This window comes from Bacillus rossius, chromosome 10, assembly GCF_032445375.1.
Source record: "Bacillus rossius redtenbacheri isolate Brsri chromosome 10, Brsri_v3, whole genome shotgun sequence".
NCBI lineage: Eukaryota > Metazoa > Arthropoda > Insecta > Phasmatodea > Bacillidae > Bacillus > Bacillus rossius.
This window is the reverse complement of record NC_086337.1, coordinates 11,590,028-11,610,757: the sequence shown is the minus strand read 5'-3', so window position 1 is coordinate 11,610,757 and position 20,730 is coordinate 11,590,028. Positions and strand designations below refer to the sequence as shown.

The following is a 20,730-nucleotide window of genomic DNA, read 5'->3' as shown; positions in this document are numbered from 1 at the left end:
GCAGCTACCTTGTGCAGTACCTTGTTCCTGAATCCCTCCATGACAGAGGTGGCGCTACCTGTGCAGTTGATGAGGATGAGGCCGAGCACGTGGGAGGGGTGAGCCAGGCCAAGGATACAGAGGAAACACTGCAGAGGCCTTGTGCAGTACCTTGTTCCTAAAGCCCTCCATGATGGAGGCGGCGCTGCCCGTGCAGTTGATGAGGATGAGGCTGAGCATGTGGGAGGGGTGAGCCAGGCCGAGGATACAGAGGAAACACACAAGCAGCAGGGTGCAGTAACTTGTTTCTGAAGCCCTCCATGACGGAGGCAGCACTGCCCGTGCAGTTGATGAGGATGAAACCGAGCACGTGAGAGGTTGAGCCAGGCCGAGGATACAGAGGAAATACTGCAGCGGCCTTGTGCAGTACCTTGTTCCTGAAGCCCTCCATGACGGAGGCGGCACTGCCTGTGCAGTTGATGAGGATGAGGCCGAGCACGTGGGAGGGGTGAGCCAGGCCGAGGATACAGAGGAAATACTGCAGCGGCCTTGTGCAGTACCTTGTTCCTAAAGCCCTCCATGACGGAGGCGGCGCTGCCCGTGCAGTTGATGAGGATGAGGCCGAGCACGTGGGAAGGGTTAGCCAGGCCGTGGATACAGAGGAAACACTGAAGCGGCATTGTGCAGTACCTTGTTCCTGAAGCCCTCCATGACGGAGGCAGCGCTGCCCGTGCAGTTGATGAGGATGAGGCCGAGCACGTGGAAGGGGTGAGCCAGGCCGAGGATACAGAGAAAACACTGCAGAGGCCTTGTGCAGTACCTTGTTCCTGAAGCCCTCCATGACGGAGGTGGCACTGCCTGTGCAGTTGATGAGGATGAGGCCGAGCACGTGGGAGGGGTGAGCCAGGCCGAGGATACAGAGGAAATACTGAAGCGGCCTTGTGCAGTACCTTGTTCCTGAAGCCCTCCATGACGGAGGCGGCGCTGCCCGTGCAGTTGATGAGGATGAGGCCGAACACGTGGGAGGGGTGTGCCAGGCCGAGGATACAGAGGAAACACTGAAGCGGCCTTGTGCAGTACCTTGTTCCTGAAGCCCTCCATGACGGAGGCGGCGCTGCCCATGCAGCTGATGAGGATGAGGCCGAGCACGTGGGAGGATGAGCCAGGCCGAGGATACAGAGGAAACACTGAAGCGGCCTTGTGCAGTACCTTGTTCCTGAAGCCCTCCATGACGGAGGCAGCGCTGCCCGTGCAGTTGATGAGGATGAGGCCGAGCACGTGGGAGGGGTGAGCCAGGCCGAGGATACAGAGGAAAAACTGCAGCGGCCTTGTGCAGTACCTTGTTCCTGAAGCCCTCCATGACGGAGGCGGCACTGCCTGTGCAGTTGATGAGGATGAGGCCGAGCACGTGATGGGGTGAGCCAGGCCCAGGATACAGAGGAAATACTGCAGCGGCCTTGTGCAGTACCTTGTTCCTGAAGCCCTCCATGACGGAGGCGGTGCTGCCCGTGCAGTTGATGAGGATGAGGCCGAGCACGTGGGAGGGGTGAGCCAGGCCGAGGATGCAGAGGAAACATTGAAGCGGCCTTGTGCAGTACCTTGTTCCTTAAGCCCTCCATGATGGAGGCGGCGCTGCCCGTGCAGTTGATGAGGATGAGGCCGAGCACGTGGGAGGGGTGTGCCAGGCCGAGGATACAGAGGAAACACTGCAGCGGCAGGGTGCAGTACCTTGTTCCTGAAGCCCTCCATGACGGAGGCGGCGCTGCCCGTGCAGTTGATGAGGATGAGGCCGAGCACGTGGGAGGGGTGTGCCAGGCCGAGGATACAGAGGAAACACTGCAGAGGCAGGGTGCAGTGCCTTGTTCCTGAAGCCCTCCATGACGGAGGCGGCGCTGCCCGTGCAGTTGATGTGGATGAGGCCGAGCACTTTGGCGGGGTGAGCCAGGCCGAGGATACAGAGGAAACACACAAGCGGCAGGGTGCAGTACCTTGTTCCTGAAGCCCTCCATGACCGAGGCGGCGCTGCCCGTGCAGTTGATGAGGATGAGGCCGAGCACGTGGGCGTGGTGAGCAAGGCCGAGGATACAGAGGAAACACACAAGCGGCAGGGTGCAGTACCTTGTTCCTGAAGCCCTCCATGACGGAGGCGGCGCTGCCCGTGCAGTTGATGAGGATGAGGCCGAGCACGTGGGAGGGGTGTGCCAGGCCGAGGATACAGAGGAAACACTGCAGCGGCAGGGTGCAGTGCCTTGTTCCTGAAGCCCTCCATGACGGAGGCGGCGCTGCCCGTGCAGTTGAGAATGAGGCCGAGCACGTGGGCGGGGTGAGCCAGGCCGAGGATACAGAGGAAACACACAAGCGGCAGGGTGCAGTACCTTGTTCTTGAAGCCCTCCATGACCGAGGCGGCGCTGCCCGTGCAGTTGATGAGGATGAGGCCGAGCACGTGGGCGGGGTGAGCCAGGCTGAGGATACAGAGGAAACACACAAGCGGCAGGGTGCAGTACCTTGTTCCTGAAGCCCTCCATGACGGAGGCGGCGCTGCCCGTGCAGTTGATGAGGATGAGGCCGAGCACGTGGGAGGGGTGTGCCAGGCCGAGGATACAGAGGAAACACTGCAGCGGCAGGGTGCAGTGCCTTGTTCCTGAAGCCCTCCATGACGGAGGCGGCGCTGCCCGTGCAGTTGATGAGGATGAGGCCGAGCACGTGGGCGGGGTGAGCCAGGCCGAGGATACAGAGGAAACACACAAGCGGCAGGGTGCAGTACATGGTTCCTGAAGCCCTCCATGACCGAGGTGGCGCTGCCCGTGCAGTTGATGAGGATGAGGCCGAGCACGTGGGCGGGGTGAGCCAGGCTGAGGATACAGAGGAAACACACAAGCGGCAGGGTGCAGTACCTTGTTCCTGAAGCCCTCCATGACCGAGGCGGCGCTGCCCGTGCAGTTGATGAGGATGAGGCCGAGCACGTGGGAGGGGTGAGCCTGGCCGAGGATACAGAGGAAACACTGAAGCGGCCTTGTGCAGTACCTTGTTCCTGAAGCCCTCCATGACGGAGGCAGCGCTGCCCGTGCAGTTGATGAGGATAAGGCCGAGCACGTGGGAGGGGTGAGCCAGGCCGAGGATACAGAGGAAACATTGAAGCGGCCTTGTGCAGTACCTTGTTCCTGAAGCCCTCCATGACGGAGGCGGCACTGCCTGTGCAGTTGATGAGGATGAGGCCGAGCACGTGATGGGGTGAGCCAGGCCGAGGATACAGAGGAAATACTGCAGCGGCCTTGTGCAGTACCTTGTTCCTGAAGCCCTCCATGACGGAGGCGGCGCTACCCGTGCAGTTGATGAGGATGAGGCCGAGCACGTGGGAGGGGTGAGCCAGGCCGAGGATGCAGAGGAAACACTGAAGCGGCCTTGTGCAGTACCTTGTTCCTGAAGCCCTCCATGACGGAGGCGGCGCTGCCCGTGCAGTTTATTAGGATGAGGCCGAGCACGTGGGAGGGGTGTGCCAGGCCGAGGATACAGAGGAAACACTGCAGCGGCAGGGTGCAGTACCTTGTTCCTGAAGCCCTCCATGACGGAGGCGGCGATGCCCATGCAGTTGATGAGGATGAGGCCGAGCACGTGGGAGGGGTGTGCCAGGCCGAGGATACAGAGGAAACACTGCAGCGGCAGGGTGCAGTGCCTTGTTCCTGAAGTCCTCCATGACGGAGGCGGCGCTGCCCGTGCAGTTGATGAGGATGAGGCCGAGCACGTTGGCGGGGTGAGCCAGGCCGAGGATACAGAGGAAACACACAAGCGGCAGGGTGCAGTACCTTGTTCCTGAAGCCCTCCATGACCGAGGTGGCGCAGCCCGTGCAGTTGATGAGGATGAGGCCGAGCACGTGGGCGGGGTGAGCCAGGCCGAGGATACAGAGGAAACACACAAGCGGCAGGGTGAAGTACCTTGTTCCTGAAGCCCTCCATGATGGAGGCGGCGCTGCCCGTGCAGTTGATGAGGATGAGGCCGAGCACGTGGGAGGGGTGTGCCAGGCCGAGGATACAGAGGAAACACACAAGCGGCAGGGTGCAGTACCTTGTTCCTGAAACCCTCCATGACGGAGGCGGCGCTGCCCGTGCAGTTGATGAGGATGAGGCCGAGCACGTGGGAGGGGTGAGCCAGGCCGAAGCGCGCCAGCACGTTGGCGCCGGCCCCCTCGCCCAGCCCGATCACGTACTTCACGTTCAGGAACTCCACCACCTTGATCAGCTCTTCGCCCAGCGCCTGCAGCGTGGGGAACTGGAAACTGCGCGCCAACGCCACACGCAACTCATTAGCACCTGCTTGTGTTTTCTTAGGAAAGTAGGTAGCTTTCTACTTATTCCACACATTAATTTGGTATGCAACACATTACAAGTTTATAATGATCACATGACTAGACCATGTTAAATTTGAGGTTATAGTATTTAACATATAAATATATTTTCTTAATAAATATTACTTTTGCACATACATCTAATTTATAGTTAAAAGATATCATTAATAGTAATAAAACTGTTTTATTAAAATCCACGTATACTTGTGAAATAATAAAGAAATAATAATTTAGATGATATGAATGTTAGCATTAATACAACTAAAAATTATAGTTTTAAATTTATAATCTGCTTTAGCATGTGTTTGTGTGTTGGACTCTTTCTTGTTTCTTGTTTGTTAATTTTAAACTTTTTTTATTAGTAAATTATTTGGTTGAACTAAACACTCCATTGTACTTAATTAACGAAATCTCTCCCTGTGAATTAAAAAGGGGAAAAATATATATATTTTTAAATTTATGATTTTTACTTCCGAAGCTAATCTAAATATTTAATTTTTGCTTATTATCGTTCTTGACACTGACTAACAGACAACGCAGTGTGTCTAGAAGCATGAAATTTTGCACAGGAGTTCTTTATAAACGTAGATGTGCACTAAGGAAGGATTTTTGATCATTCATCTCTTAAGGGCGTTAAATAGGGTAATTTTTTGTGTATATATCTACATATAATAGTCATAGACATACAAAGTAACAGACGTAGGTACGATAAATGTGAGTTATTTCTCTATGTTCGCCAAGCGACAGCCCTGAAGCCATTACGTTTCTCTAATGCAACGAATTACGTAGAGAGTAAGAAAAATGAAAGCTTTTTTCCGATTTTCGTCGCCATGTTTAATATTATTTGTCATCACCCACTTTGTAGTTTATTAATTACCACAGCATATTAGCACGGAACTGCAGCACATTAGTTCTAAGCTAATTATACATTAGCCCGCACATTACAGCACACTTTTGTACACTAACATTTTCACTCATTTCGCACATTTTCACGCACTTCGTATTTTACCTTAAAATTATCAACATGTTTTATCTTTTAAATACTTTTAAATGTAACCAATGGGGAAGAAAGAAATTAAGATATATTTATGTTACAATGAATGTATGAAATAAAGAAATAATAAATTTATTATTCCAAATATAAGTAACTTAATGTATGTTTTCAGGTTTATTCATATGTTTTGGTTTAGGATTTTTTTTTTGTTTATCATTTGAGTAATTTTGAATAAGGTTTTTTTTAATATGTGTAAGTATTGAGGTGCTGATTTTAAATAAATATAAGTATTCTTATTACAAAAAAGTTTAAATAGTTATAAATTTTCCGGTTTATTCATTTGTTTTGTATTAGCATTTGTTTTGGTTTACATTTGTTTTAGTTAAGTATATGAGTAATTTTAAGTTAGGTTATGTTTTGTAAATATGAATAGGTTTTTCATGCTTTAATTGTATTTATTTAAAATGTTAGTGGAAATTTTGATTATTGAAGGCATAATGTCCCGCAGACAGCTATTCCTATTGTAAGAGTTGGAGTTTACTTATTTCGGGTCTTATCTTTTTTTATTTATGGAAATCAAGAAATGCATAATAATGTGCGCGGACGGATCGTAAGGAATGTTGTAGACCTGGATGGAATTTTCTATTATGTCATGTGATGGAAAACGAGATAACTATGCCATTTTAACAACGATATGATAAAAACATCAACTTCCCGTAGCTTAGGTGAGTTGGAAGCTGCTGGGCGAATATTCCCGTTTGATTTGAAGTCTTTTTAAATGGTACATTTTTATGTAAAACCAGAAACTGAGGGTCGACCTGTTAAGCAGCTTAGGTTTACAGCAAGTCTTTCAAATTATCATTTTGATACATATGCTTCGCAAGAAAATTCAGTTTGGCAGGTTTTGGGCACAGGCATTCCGAAAGTTAGTTATGCTAGAAAGCATAAAAACGGGGAGAGTATAAATGCCTGTGATTCCGTCGCAGAGTCCGTCCCTGTATTTGTCTTCGTCATACCACATCTTCGAGCAGATTGCTCCGACAACACACAAGTCACACAAAAAAAAGAAGGGCTCGATACACAAATAAAACTCTAAAAATTCAGAAATAAAGTATTTTATAAATAACCCTACTGCACATCAGAAAGCAGCACATCTTGGACACCGACAAGCTTTGGCCAAGTATCAACGAACACATCCAGAGCTGGACAGAAGAAGAAACCTGAAGTCTGATTATGCCACCAATTATGATTACAGCAAATAATCTCACACCGTAGGATCAAAGTCTGGCCGATGTCATGACTGCTTGGCAAAAATGTTTTTGTGGCAGATTCCGTGAATAAAGGACAGATTGGCTCCCAAGTCTGGACTCAAAATGTGATGGTATATCGTGAAATCCTATAGGTGATTCTTTGGTGTGTGTAGTCTAATTTTTCTTCGCAGGTTGTTAGTTCGTTAAATTTTCTTTAGTCTTTATTTTTTAATGCTGAATTAATTCCTTGCCACGGCCAAAGGTAAAAAAAAAGGCCATGGTCAGAGTAGATTACCAAAAAACTTTATCATCGGAGAAAAGTCGGATGGTTCCTGAGATGTTGCCTATAATAAATCCTGCAGTCTTGACCTGATGTGTACTGATGTGTAGGTCCGGGCAGCGTCGGGTATTTCAGCTTGTGTGTGTATATATACACAAACACACACACGTGTACATACAAATGAATATTTGTTTGTTGTCCCGTATGCGTTCCTAAAGCATTTATCCGATTAAGTTGAAACTTTAAACACTTGACCTTAGAAACTCTAGGAAGGTCACTGTGTACATATACTTTTGAAAAACAACCACAACCCCCCCCCCCCCCCACATTACCCGGTCACACCCCTTGAAACATAACTTCAACACTACTTGATGAAATTTTGTTCTCTTTGCATTTAAAATAAGGATACAATTTCTGTCTATCATTAATTTATAGAAAAGAGCCGAGTCACTGTCTACATTAAATAAAAGAACCCATCCCCCTTTCTTACCCCCTAAAACCGAATGATAAAACTTTGTGTTTGAATTAAGGAAGAAATTACTGTAAAACAAATTTAGAAAAAAGGGGAATGTTGAAGAACTTCCACCCTTGAAAATAAAAATTCGGTACGTGATGAAAATTTACACACATGGCATTGGGAATAAGAAGAGAATTATTGTTCAACATATTATTTAAAAAAAGGGTAACGTCACCGATTTCCAAAAACTACCATGGGTTCTCTTTACTACCCCTAAATCAGTATTATGATACTTCTTGATGGAAATTTTCAAACCTGACGTTAAAGTTAAGAGAAAATTAACTGTCTAAATTTAATTACAGTTTACTCCCATCAAATTGTCTATATGAGATTTTAAAAAACCACCCCCGTCTTCATTTACCAACACTAAATTATAGTAGTATTACTACTACTACTACTTGATAACATATTGTATACTTGACGTTTAAATTATTTTAATTAATTTTTTTTATTAAATATATAATTTTAACAACTACACCATCCCCCTTTCCCCCTTTTTAGAATAAAAATAAAATAAAATAAAAATAAAAATAAACTAAAAATAAAATTACTGTTTACCTATCCTTTTTCCTGGCTACATCAAGTTTATAAATACCTTAACCGCAATTCCACTTTACTATCCCCTTTAGCAAAATTCTTGGCTCCCTTTTGTGAAATTTTTAACAGTTCACGTACAAAGAAAGGGAAATTTTATCGTCAACATCCAATCTTAGTAAAAGAAGTACACTGAAAACATGAGATTACGAAAAAAAAATCCCCATTACCGTTTACTCCAACTTAAAGCATTATCTTAGCCCTCCTTGATGAAATTTGGCACACTTGACGTTAAAAATGAGAAGCATTATCTTAATCTGATTATAACAAAAGTTAATTGAATACATGAGATTTTAAAACACTACTTACCTCCCACTTCCCCCCCCCCCCCGCCCTAAAAACTTTCCATTTCACCCTTTTTTTCCCCTTAAATCATAATTTGGGCAACTCTTGATGAAATTTTGTACACTCAGGGACGCAGCCAGGGGATGGCCATGGGTTCTTTCAGCATTAAAAAAATACAACTTAACACAGCAAAACAAAATAACACAATTATAGCAACCTAGCAACATAAGGTTACAGATATATTATTTTTGAAGTTTTTTTTATCCTAAGTGGGCTACAATAATGTATATCGTCCCCATTATAGTCCGACATGCCTACACACACTGATGCGGGAAGATTTGTGTTTCCAAGTAGTCTTCATTTAATTCCGATTTGAAAGCTATTATTTTAAGCATTTATTTCATACAAATGTGACATGAGTGTTTCATGTATTTAATAAAATTAATACACATATGCTTTTATGGATTGTTTTAACGAATTCTTCAAATAATTGACTTAAGAACAAACCTATCTATAAAACTTTCAGTTTTCTTTTCTCAAGGCAAATCATTGCTTAAATTTCTTTGAGTAAACGTTGGGATTCTTGAACTACAGTATTCCCCGATATTTTATTGTGACAATATATTTTTTTAATTTCAATTATGGAAGATTGACACTTAAAATATGATATGATGGTGAGACCGGACCCTCCTTCGCGGAATCCTGCCTACGGCCTGCCTCTATGCGCCGGCGCTGGTACACTTGACGTTAAAATTAATAAGAAAATCACTGTCTTCATCCGATTTCGAAAAATAAATCCCCTTCATCCTGTGTTCAACCCGGGAAATGCCGGGTACTTAGCTAATTAATGATAAAACTGTACGAGGTAAAATGTTTGTGCTTTGGATGAAACTGAAAAAAAAAGAACATTGGAATTGGCTAGAAACATTATTTGAAGGATGTGCTTAACGACAGGCTAACATTTGCCATTTACCTTGCCTTAACCCTCAGTTAATCTATATCTAGAGAAAATCATCCGTTGATAAGATATAAATTACAGAATAGCCGAACCAGTATGACTTAACATTGAAGCTGTTTTTCAAGTGGAATTATTTGCCAAATCAACAAGAGGATATGTGACCTTTGCCTACCTTAGCCAATCAAGAAAGAAACGTTCTGAACAATAACAGAGTATGTTAAAGAATTTTAAGCAGTTAAACTGTTCCACTGAATAAAACTTTCCCTTGCAATAAATATAAAGAATGGTTTATCGCGATGTTTTGCACCATGATAACCAGTATAACATCCTCTTATTTCTATTACTTGAATAAATAATATAACATTATATAATCGTTTTAGGGCGAAACACTGACTGTATTGCAGTATGTATTTCCTCATTGGCTGAGCTGAGTGCAAGATGAGCTCCATGCGCCAATAAGAGCCGATAATGAAAGAAATGTTGCTACCATTGAAAAAGTACACCCGTCCCACGAAATAATGGTGTTCGGTTAGCAGATTACTGGATAAATTTAACAAAACAGTTTTTTTATATTTGAAACAAGAGAACATTTGCATTGATAAGAACCGGCCTCACCTGTCGGGGAGGTTCGATGCGTTGTCTTCATGTCCGGGAACATCGATGTGTATAAACACTGACCTCTCCTTGATCTCAGTCATACACGCATGATTCACAAAGTCATGGAATGATGTATCTGGAAGCATACAGACGACATGCCAATGTGAGGTAGTATTTCAAATTTATACAAGCAAACTAAATTGACAATATATTCAAAATCTAAAAAAAAAAAAAAAAAAAAAAAAAAAAAATTGACATCAAAAGTTTACAGATTATTAAGTCAATACCTATTACATTAATAATATTTCATGCATTAAAAAAATTACAATTAAAAACTTTTGTTTAGAAACAAATAGAGCTGTTCGAATTACATTTTAAAATCAAGTTATTTATTTTGAGACAGTGAACATCACAAAACTTTTCTTATAAATGAATTAACTATACTGTGTTAAATAAAATAGAAATATGTAAAGACACACGTATCCAAAGCGTTTAAAATGAAATGCATTGTAGCAAAGTTTTAGCGACAAATTCTTTAGCTACCTCATTAATGCACGCCAGCCAAGGCCGCTGAACATTTACACAACAAAGTGTTTAAATACTCAATATTTCCGCGCATTAGTGAGAGCAAAAATGTTTAGAAACCCAGTCGTTGGGATCAAAGATATTCTCCGTACAAGTGTTACAAAAACGTGACAATACTCGCCGTGTTGAGGTACTAATATTGCAATTATTGTGGATATTAGAAATGTTGCTATGAACAGTCGAAAAGATTACATTTAAAATTAAACAATCAGTTTTAATTTTCAGTGTTTATAAGCGATATAAAATGTAAATGTAAAACTCAGCATTTATTAACATTTCGTATTTGACTATCTAAAAGATTATATTAAGTTTATCGAAAGAACAGTAGTATATTAAAGAGTAAATTTAATATATATATTTTTATTTCCGCAATAAAACACAGACCCCGTTGAAAACACGTGAGGTACGTACTTTAAATAAAGATAAGTTTTCATAACACATTTCTGTACCTGAGTAGCATTTCTTTCACAAGCGTCAAATGTTTCAAATGTAAAGCTCTGCGCACGAAGGCTGTCAAATGACGATAAGAGAACTTCATTCGAGAAAGTTCCGTCTGCTTGCCAGGAGATTAAGACAAGCTTTGCTTACAGCGAAAGGTCTTCGGCCTAAAACACGGACTTAATAAACCACCTTGAAAGCTTTGCGTGCGCCACTTACGAAACAAGCAACAGGAGGTTGGCTGTTAGTTTTCATCAAGTCGCGCACGCAGCCAGAAGGGCATTTTGCATTACAACACACCATCGCAAGAATGGCAGAAAATAAAACCTAATTATGTTAATACTTGGAAAGCTAAGATTATTCAATACGAAATATTATAAGTTTGAATGTTTGAAAAGAGCTATTCAGCGTAAAAATATTTTAAACATTTAATTGAATAAATTAAAGATAGTATTTTAAAGTTTTGCACAAAATTTGTAAAATCATAAAGTAATATGCGACTAAGTTAATTTATGACCAAAATACTATAAAATTACCCTAACAAGCTAAACCCAGCTCAGACATATTTACACGTGGTAGATACTAGCTTAACAATTACTGTTAAGTATATATATATATATATATATATATTCTTTACGATTTCAGCCATATATTTTTCTGACCAGTAAATGATAGAGAGAGATTTTATTGCTTTAATAAGTTACTTTACTATAAAATAACAACGTACAGCTCACTCAAAAAATTCACTGCCCGTAACTACACGAAGTTAAACGTAAAACCATGTGTACAGTCTGTCAAGCTAGACGCAAATAAAGGAATTTAATAAAACAATTTAACGTCTCATTGAAAGTGCCACGTTAGAAATGGCTGGCATGGATATATGTTTTTGTTTGTTCGTGAACATTGAAGTAGGATTCGGTGTGAAAGAATAACATGTATGGCTGTGGCAGTAAGGAAGTGGCACGTAATGGACAGACGCACAAGTCTCTGGTCCATGGCGTTGTGGATGTTCCTTCTGGGAGGAAAAGTGAAAGTGGATTTCAAGCAAGGCTTACATAATTAGTATGGATCGCTTTTTTTAAAGGTCATCAGTCATAGGAAGAAAACTTTAGGGAAACAACAAAAAATAGTATGCCTGAAAATATAGCTTTACTAAATCATGTTTTACAGTTTCCCCTCCTTCACCATGTATGGCACGATTTCGAAACAGTTTTATTCGTTTATATAATGTAAATAAAGATTTCTACAGAATTTTGAAAATCATAAAATGATGCCCTTTTAACACAAAAGACAAACTCCTACCAGAAATGAGATCAAAATAACAACATTCACTATGAAATTATATTACCATTGTCTCAAAATACCAATGTAATGTACCATAAAATATTAAACAGTATAGACATGATGTATGACAATTTTTCTTTAATAAAGTTCACGTTAAGCATCACATAATAAAACACCACTCGTCATTGTCTTTATCAGACACTGGCCCATCCAAACGGTCTTTGTACAGTCGAGACTACTACTCTAGTACATATTGTACGAGACGTCAGTAGTATATTATAGGGCATCCGGGCACATGGCATCTGGCTGTGGTGCCTGTGGTGTCGACCGCCATATTGTATTGTGACGTCACGGCGGCCATCTTGGATGGTTGTGACCTTGACCTTCGACCTTGACCTTGAATATGATACTCAAAACGTGTCAAAATCGCCCAAAATTGGGCAAAATTTGACCAAAATTCCTCAAAATCCGCCAAAATTTATATTTTTGTGGAAAAAAATTCCGCCAAAAAATCACAAAAAATTCCTCAATTCAAAAATCAGGATTTCTAAAATCCTCAAAAGTCATTTTGCCTTAGAAACCATGAAAATTCCTAAAAGAGGCTTAAGCATCCTTGTCTACAGCCTCCGATAAGTCTGTGACGTCATCTAGGATTATGACCGCCATCTTGGATTATGTCGTCAACGTTGCAATTTCCTTTACATCCGCCATCTTGAAAAACTATTTATTATCCGATTTTAATGAAAAAAATTTGTAAAATTTATAAAAAAATTAAATTAATAAAATTTTAATGCAAAATATTTAAAAAAAACAAGCATTTACGACACGGAGCTCAGAGTCCTCGGTTCGAACCCGGTGAGGGCAAAAAAAATAAAAATGACAACAGATCCTTCCTCCACGGTAGCCATCGACAGACTGACCCCCACCACTTATGTCAAAGTATATATATCGTCACCTAGTATGACGTCATGTCCGCCATCTTGTCTTCGTATGCTGGAAGCCACAATCTTGTTATCGACTACTAGAGTGCGCTGATGTCATGTTAGTTTAATTCTTACCCGCTAGAGTGCAGTAATAATTTATTATTACTGTGACACCCGCCATCTTGTCATATGGACGCCATCTTGGAATTGTGTAATTATTTAGCTAGAAATTCGGGTAAAATTTCAAAATTCATTAAATAAATTGGCAATAAATGTACTGCTTGATTCGATCGATTCATGTCTTTGGTTCGATCCCTGGATGATGTAAAACATATAATTTTATATAAAAATAATAATAATTTCAATAAACCATGTTCAACATTCGTAAAGAGACTTTAAATCCTCTAATACCATCATCCTATCAGACATCAAGACCGTCATCTTGGAAATTCGTAATAATTAACCTAGAAAATTAGGAAAAAGTTCAAAATTCATTTAATAAATTTGAAAACAATATACTGATTAAATAATTAGATCGACTAAGGTCCTTGGTACGAACCTGGAAGAAGCTAAAAATAATCTTAATTTTTAGGTAAAAATACCTCACAACTTGACAATGTTGGAAAATAAAACAAGTTCTTTTACAAACATAATATTTATAACATAATTTCTATTCAACTACAGGATCACTTGCGAAAGCCAGCAATCTTATAATCATTTAGCCCTGCATTAAAGCGAAAGGACTAATTCTTAGCTCCAATCGGTTTATACAAGACAGAGACCAACCAGAAACGTTACTAACATAGTCCTCTTCTTGACAGAGTTTCTGGGCACTATGTTTAACAGTTTGCTTCTCATGGTCAGAACTGTAAATTGTAACAGCCGATGTCTTGAGAGAATTTCTTCTCTAGGTCCTCGGAATGGATACGATTTACCATATAAACAGTTCAGTCACAAGTTATAATTTAATTTTCGTACGTTGTTACTTCATAAGTAAGCTGATTGATTATGTTCTACCTGATATCCTCAAGAAAAATAAAAATGTCTTTAGCTCCAAATGCTCCAACAGGTCCAAATGCTCCAAATGGTTCCAACAGCTCCAACAGCCTCCAAATGCTCCAAACGGCCTCCAAATGCTTAAGACAGCTCCAAATTCTCCAAATGGCTCCAACAACTCCAAATGGCTAAAATGCTCCAAACGGCATCCAAATGCTTGACAGCTCCAAATGGCTCCAACAGCTCCAAATGCTTAAAATGGCTCCAACAGCTCCAAATGCTCCAAATGGCTCCAATGGCTCCAACAGCTCCAAATGCTCCAAAAGGCTCCAACAGCTCCAAATGCTCCAAAAGGCTCCAAATGCTCCAAAAGGCTCCAAATGCTACAACAGCCTCCAAATGCTCCAACAGCTCCAAATGGCTCCAACAGCTCCAAAAAGGCTCCAAATGCTCCAACAGCCTCCAAATGCTTAACACAGCTCCAAATGCTCCAAATGGCTCCAAATGGCTCCAACAACTCCAAATGGCTCCAAATGCTCCAACAGCTCCATCTTCAATTGGTTCCAACTGATTCCAATTACTTTTCTTATCGAACTTGGCATGATTACTGACATGACTTTATTACTTAACATTTTGACTGGCAGTGGTAACGTTTTTTACACCTTTAAGTTATAAGTTTTATTTAGAAATCAGATTTCGATAAATGGTAGATACCATCTGGAAAGAAAATATATTAATTTATCTTCAAGTTTATACACATACATTTAATTTAAGCCATTATTGTATGTAGCCAGCTTCCCTCAGTTCTTTGAGTATGAAGGATATTTCTTTAATGTTCTATTAGTTTCATGCACAAAGCGATCCATGTAGTAGTCGTAGCCTGTCAACCAATATGTTAGGATCTTCCCATGAGGTATAATCAATCTCTTCTGCTGCGTTCATCATCCTTGCATGTTTATAATAAATATTATTATCTCTGGTGTCTATCGTTTTAACACCAACCACAAAGTCACTTTCGTCATCTTGCCAGTGATTATCACAAGCTTGATCAGGATAATTTATTTTATTACGACGTTTCCATCGTTTTGGTCACAAGCCACCATCACAGTCTTCGCTCTTGCATGCTTTTGGTGCTTCAGCACAGTACTCAATCATGTCAGCCTTAGATGTGCCAGCACAGTCTTCGTTCATGCCAGCTTCTGATGTGTCACCAGAGTCTTCAATCATGTCAGCATCACAAACTTGATCAGGATAATTTATTATATTACGTCGTTTCCATCGTTTTGGTCTCAGACCGCCATCACAGTCTTCGATCTTGCCTGCTTTAGTTGCTTCAGTACAGTACTCAATCATGTCAGCCTCGGATGTGTCACCACAATCTTCAATCATGCCAGCTTCAGATGATTCATCAAAGTCATCGACCTTGTAAGCTTCGGGTGGTTCTCCATCTTTCACATTTTCATGGAGACGACTAGACATTGGAATAAATATCTTTTCATTTCTAATGTGGTTACAACTTCCTTCATTTGTTTTAAATTTTAAATTATTATATTGATCTAGATCAGTAATTTTAGCATTAGCGTTTTCGCCTTCGTTCCTCTTCCGCGATGTTGTAGCCCAGTCTTCGTTATCTTTATTCATCTTAATTGTACAGGTCTTGTAATGTATATCCAAGTAATATCTTCTACCAAAGGATTTCTGACACTGACTGCAATGAAATGGTTTTTGACAAGGACCCAAATTACACTCGCTTCTCTCATGTCGTTTAGCATTCTTTCTCAAGGTCAACACCTTGCTACAGTATCTACAGTGATGACGTTTTGATACAGCAACTAATCCCGAATCAGGATTCATATTAGTTACTGAGACTAATGCCAGACGCAAACTAAGAGTTTTAAATTAGATATATTACTTAAATAGAATTTTTTAACTATTACATCAGTGAGAATTAATTTATCTCATTCAAAGGTACTTGTTGCAAGTAGTTCTGCTTTTCAACAACAGATGTCGCCACATGTTACTTGCAGGTAAATAATATTTAGTTCTTTTATGCGGGATGCGGGATGCTCACTAACGATCGCAAAAGAAGGATGGCTTCGCTAGACTCCAAGGAGAAGGAAGTTCGTCCTTCCTGTTAGTGCTTCTTAGATTTCTCAGAGATTATTTTTATTTGACTGAGTAATTATATTTTTTTTAATTTCCACATGATAAAAATATTGCAAGTGTTGATTAAGTAGCAGAAATTCACTAATTACATGTAACCTTGAATAAAATGACATGCCTCATTAAGTAAAAAAATCCTTCATGCAGATATCAATTTCTCATCTGTAACCAGAAGCACTCGGAGAAAACCATAAAAATATTGTCAAGAATAATAAGGAGCACACGGAGAAAACCACCATAACTTTGACAAGAATAATTCGAAAGCACACGGATAAATAACCAAAAGTTTTCTTAGATATCATAAAATTACAAAAAAAAAATGCAACTAAAAAACTAAAAATACAAAAACAAAATCGGCTAGCTTGTGAACATCTCATTGTAGAGCAAAGTTAGAGTTCCAGTACAAGCCAAATTTTGTTTTTGTATTTTTAGTTTTTTATTTTACATTTTATATATATATTTTTGAAAACTTTTGTTGGTTTCTCCGTGTGCTTTCGAATTATTCTTGTCAAGTTATGGTGGTTTTCTCTGTGTGCTCATTATTATTCTTGACAATATTTTTATGGTTTTCTCCGAGTGCTTCTGATTATTCCTGACTCGACATCTTATGGTTTTCTCCGAGTGCTTCTGGTTACAGATGAGAAATTGATATCTGCATGAAGGATTTTTTTACTTAATGAGGCATGTCATTTTATTCAAGGTTACATGTAATTAGTGAATTTCTGCTACTTAATCAACACTTGTAATATTTTTATCAAGTGGAAATTAAAAAAAAAATATAATTACTCAGTCAAATAATAATAATCTCTGAGAAATCTAAGAAGCACTAACAGGAAGGAACAACTTTCTTCTCCTTGGAGTCTAGCGAAGCCATCCTTCTTTTGCGATCGTTAGTGAGCATCCCGCATCCCGCATAAAAGAACTAAATATTATTTACCTGCAAGTAACATGTGGCGACATCTGTTGTTGAAAAGCAGAACTACTTGCAACAAGTACCTTTGATTGAGATAAATTAATTCTAACTGATGAAATAATTAAAAAATTATATTTAAGTAATATATCTAATTTAATACTCTTAGTTTGCAACTGGCATTAGTCTCAGTAACTAATATGAATCCTGATTCGGGATTTGTTGCTGTATCAAAACGTCATCACTGTAGATACTGTAGCAAGGTGTTTACCTTGAGAAAGAATGCTAAACGACATGAGAGAAGAGAGTGTAATTTGGGTCCTAGTCAAAAACCATTTCATTGCAGTCAGTGTCAGAAATCCTTTGGTAGAAGATATTACTTGGATAGACATTACAAGACCTGTGCAATTAAGATGAATAAAGATAACGGGGACTGGGCTACAACATCGCGGAAGAGTAACGAAGGCGAAAAAGCTAATGCTAAAATTACTGATCTAGATCAAGATAATAATTTAAAATTTAAAGCAAACGAAGGAAGTTGTAACCACATTAGAAATGAAAAGATATTTACTCCAATATCTAGTCGTCTCCATGAAAATGTGAAAGATGGAGAACCACCTGTAGCTTACAAGGTCGAAGACTTTGATGAATCATCTGAAGCTGGCATGATTGAAGATTGTGGTGACACATCCGAGGCTGACATGATTGAGTACTGTACTGAAGCACCTAAAGCAGGCAAGATCGAAGACTGTGATGGCGGTCTAAGACTAAACCAATGAAAACTACGTAATAAAATAAATTATCCTGATCAAATTTGTGATGCTGACATGATTGAAGACTGTGGTGACACATCTGAAGCTGGCATGATTGAAGATTGTGGTGACACATCCGAGGCTGACATGATTGAGTACTGTACTGAAGCAACTAAAGCAGGCAAGATCGAAGACTGTGATGGCGGTCTGAGACCAAAACGATGGAAAGGACATAATAAAATAAATTATCCTGATCAAGTTTGTGATGCTGACATGATTGAAGACTGTGGTGACACATCAGAAGCTGGCATGAACGAAGACTGTGCTGGCACATCTAAGGCTGACATGATTGAGTACTGTGCTGAAGCAACAAAAGCATGCAAGAGCGAAGACTGTGATGGTGGCTTGTGACCAAAACGATGGAAACGTCGTAATAAAATAAATTATCCTGATCAAGCTTGTGATAATCACTGGCAAGATGACGAAAGTGACCTTGTCGTTGGTGTTAAAACGATAGACACCAGAGATAATAATATTTATTATAAACATGCAAGGATGATGAACGCAGCAGAAGAGATTGATTATACCTCATGGGAAGAGCCTAACATATTGGTTGACAGGCTACGACTACTACATGGATCTCTTTGTGCAGGAAACTATTTGAACATTAAAGAAATATTCTTCATACTCAAAGAACTGAGGGAAGCCGGCTACATACAATAATGGCTTAAATTAAATGTATGTGTATAAACTTGAAGATAAATTAATATATTTTCTTTCCAGATGGTATCTACCATTTATCGAAATCTGATTTCTAAATAAAACTTATAACTTAAAGGTGTAAAAAACGTTACCACTTCCAGTCAAAATGTTAAGTAATAAAGTCATGTCAGTAATCATGCCAAGTTCGATAAGAAAAGTAATTGGAATCAGTTGGAACCAATTGAAGATGTAGCTGTTGGAGCATTTGGAGCCTTTTGAAGCAAATGGAGCCATTTGGAGCTGTTGGAGCCATTTGGAGCTGTTGGAGCCATTTGGAGGCTGTTGGAGCCATTTGGAGCCTTTTGGAGCATTTGGAGCCTTTTGAAGCATTTGAAGCCTTTTGGAGCATTTGGAGGCTGTTGTAGCATTTGGAGCCTTTGGAGCCATTTGGAGCATTTGGAGCTGTTGGAGCCTTTTGGAGCATTTGGAACTGTTGAGCCATTTGGAGAATTTGGACCTGTTGGAGCATTTTGAGCTAAAGACAATTTTTATTTTTCTTGAGGATATCAGGTAGAACATAATCAATCAGCTTACTTATGAAGTAACAACGTACGGAAATTAAATTATAACTTGTGACTGAACTGTTTATATGGTAAATCGTATCCATTCCGAGGACCTAGAGAAGAAATTCTCTTAAGACATCGGCTGTTACAATATACAGTTCTGACGATGAGAAGCAAACTGTTAAACATAGTGCCCAGAAACTCTGTCAAGAAGAGGACTATGTTAGTAACGGTTCTGGTTGGTCTCTGTCTAGTATAAACCGATTGGAGCTAAGAATTTGTCATTTCGCTTCTATGCAGGGCTAAATGATTATAAGAATGCTGGCTTTCGCAAGTGATCCTGTAGTAGAATAGAAATTATTTAATAAATATTATGTTTGTAAAAGAACTTGTGTTTTATTTTCGAACCTGTCATTTTTTGAGGCATTTTTACCTAAAAATTAAGATTATTTTTAGCTTCTTTCAGGTTCGTACCAAGGACCTTAGTCGATCTAATTATTTAATCAGTATATTGTTTGCAAATTTATTAAATGAATTTTGAACTTTTTCCTGATTTTCTAGGTTAATTATTACGAATTTCCAAGATGACGGTCTTGATGTCTGATAGGATGATGGTATTAGAGGATTTAAAGTCTCTTTACGAATGTTGAACATGGTTTATTGAAATTATTATTTTTTTTATATAAAATTATATGTTTTACATCATCCAGGGATCGAACCAAAGACATGAATCGATCGAATCAAGCAGTACATTTATTGCCAATTTATTTAATGAATTTTGAAATTTTACCCGAATTTCTAGCTAAATAATTACACAATTCCAAGATGGCGTCCATATGACAAGATGGCGGGTGTCACAGTAATAATAAATTATTACTGCACTCTAGCGGGTAAGAATTAAACAAACAAGACGTCAGCGCACTCTAGTAGTCGATAACAAGATTGTGGCTTCCAGCATACGAAGACTAGATGGCGGACATGACGTCATACTAGGTGACGATATATATACTTTGACATAAGTGGTGGGGGTCAGTCTGTCGATGGCTACCGTGGAGGAAGGATCTGTTGTCATTTTTATTTTTTTTTGCCCTCACCGGGTTCGAACCGAGGACTCTGAGCTCCGTGTCGTAAATGCTTGTTTTTTAAAATATTTTTCATTAAAATTTTATTAATTTAATTTTTTATAATCTTTAAAAATTTTTTCATTAAAATCGGATAATAAATAAAGATTTTCAAGATGGCGGACGTAACAGTAATTGCAACGATGACGACATAATACAAGATGGCGGTCATAATCCTAGATGACGTCAGAGGCTGTAGACAAGGATGGCGGGAGTGGACTTGGCCTTTCTGGCTGCGGGCTGGAGAGCGGGTACCCGGGCTCTGCCTGCTCTAAGGTATCCACGGCTGATTGGAGGGTGATTGTCGTTCGAGGTGTCGGAACTGTTGCCGGTTCTAGTATCCGAGACATGAACCATCAAGTCCGCGGAAAGGGTGTGTGATGCGATTATATAGCCTCTCCACACCAAGTGGCAACCCTCTGCCTTCACGTGGCACCGCTGTTGAGGTTGTGGTGGCTATGTTGGGACTGCTCACCCCGACCTCTGGTCATAGCC

General features: G+C 40.3%; 1 protein-coding gene across 4 annotated transcripts in view; it reads right to left on the bottom strand.

The window, feature by feature from the left end:
- LOC134535781 (uncharacterized protein ZK1073.1) overlaps positions 1-20,730 on the bottom strand; it is a 328,050-nt gene that overhangs the window by 51,646 nt on the left and 255,674 nt on the right. For all 4 annotated transcript variants that reach the window (XM_063375040.1, XM_063375044.1, XM_063375041.1 and 1 more), the window contains exons 4-5: positions 9,817-9,934; positions 4,044-4,254 (exon numbers count right to left, since the gene is read on the bottom strand). In XM_063375040.1, coding sequence (XP_063231110.1) covers positions 4,044-4,254; positions 9,817-9,934 — 329 coding nt within the window. The remainder of the gene's footprint in view (positions 1-4,043; positions 4,255-9,816; positions 9,935-20,730) is intronic.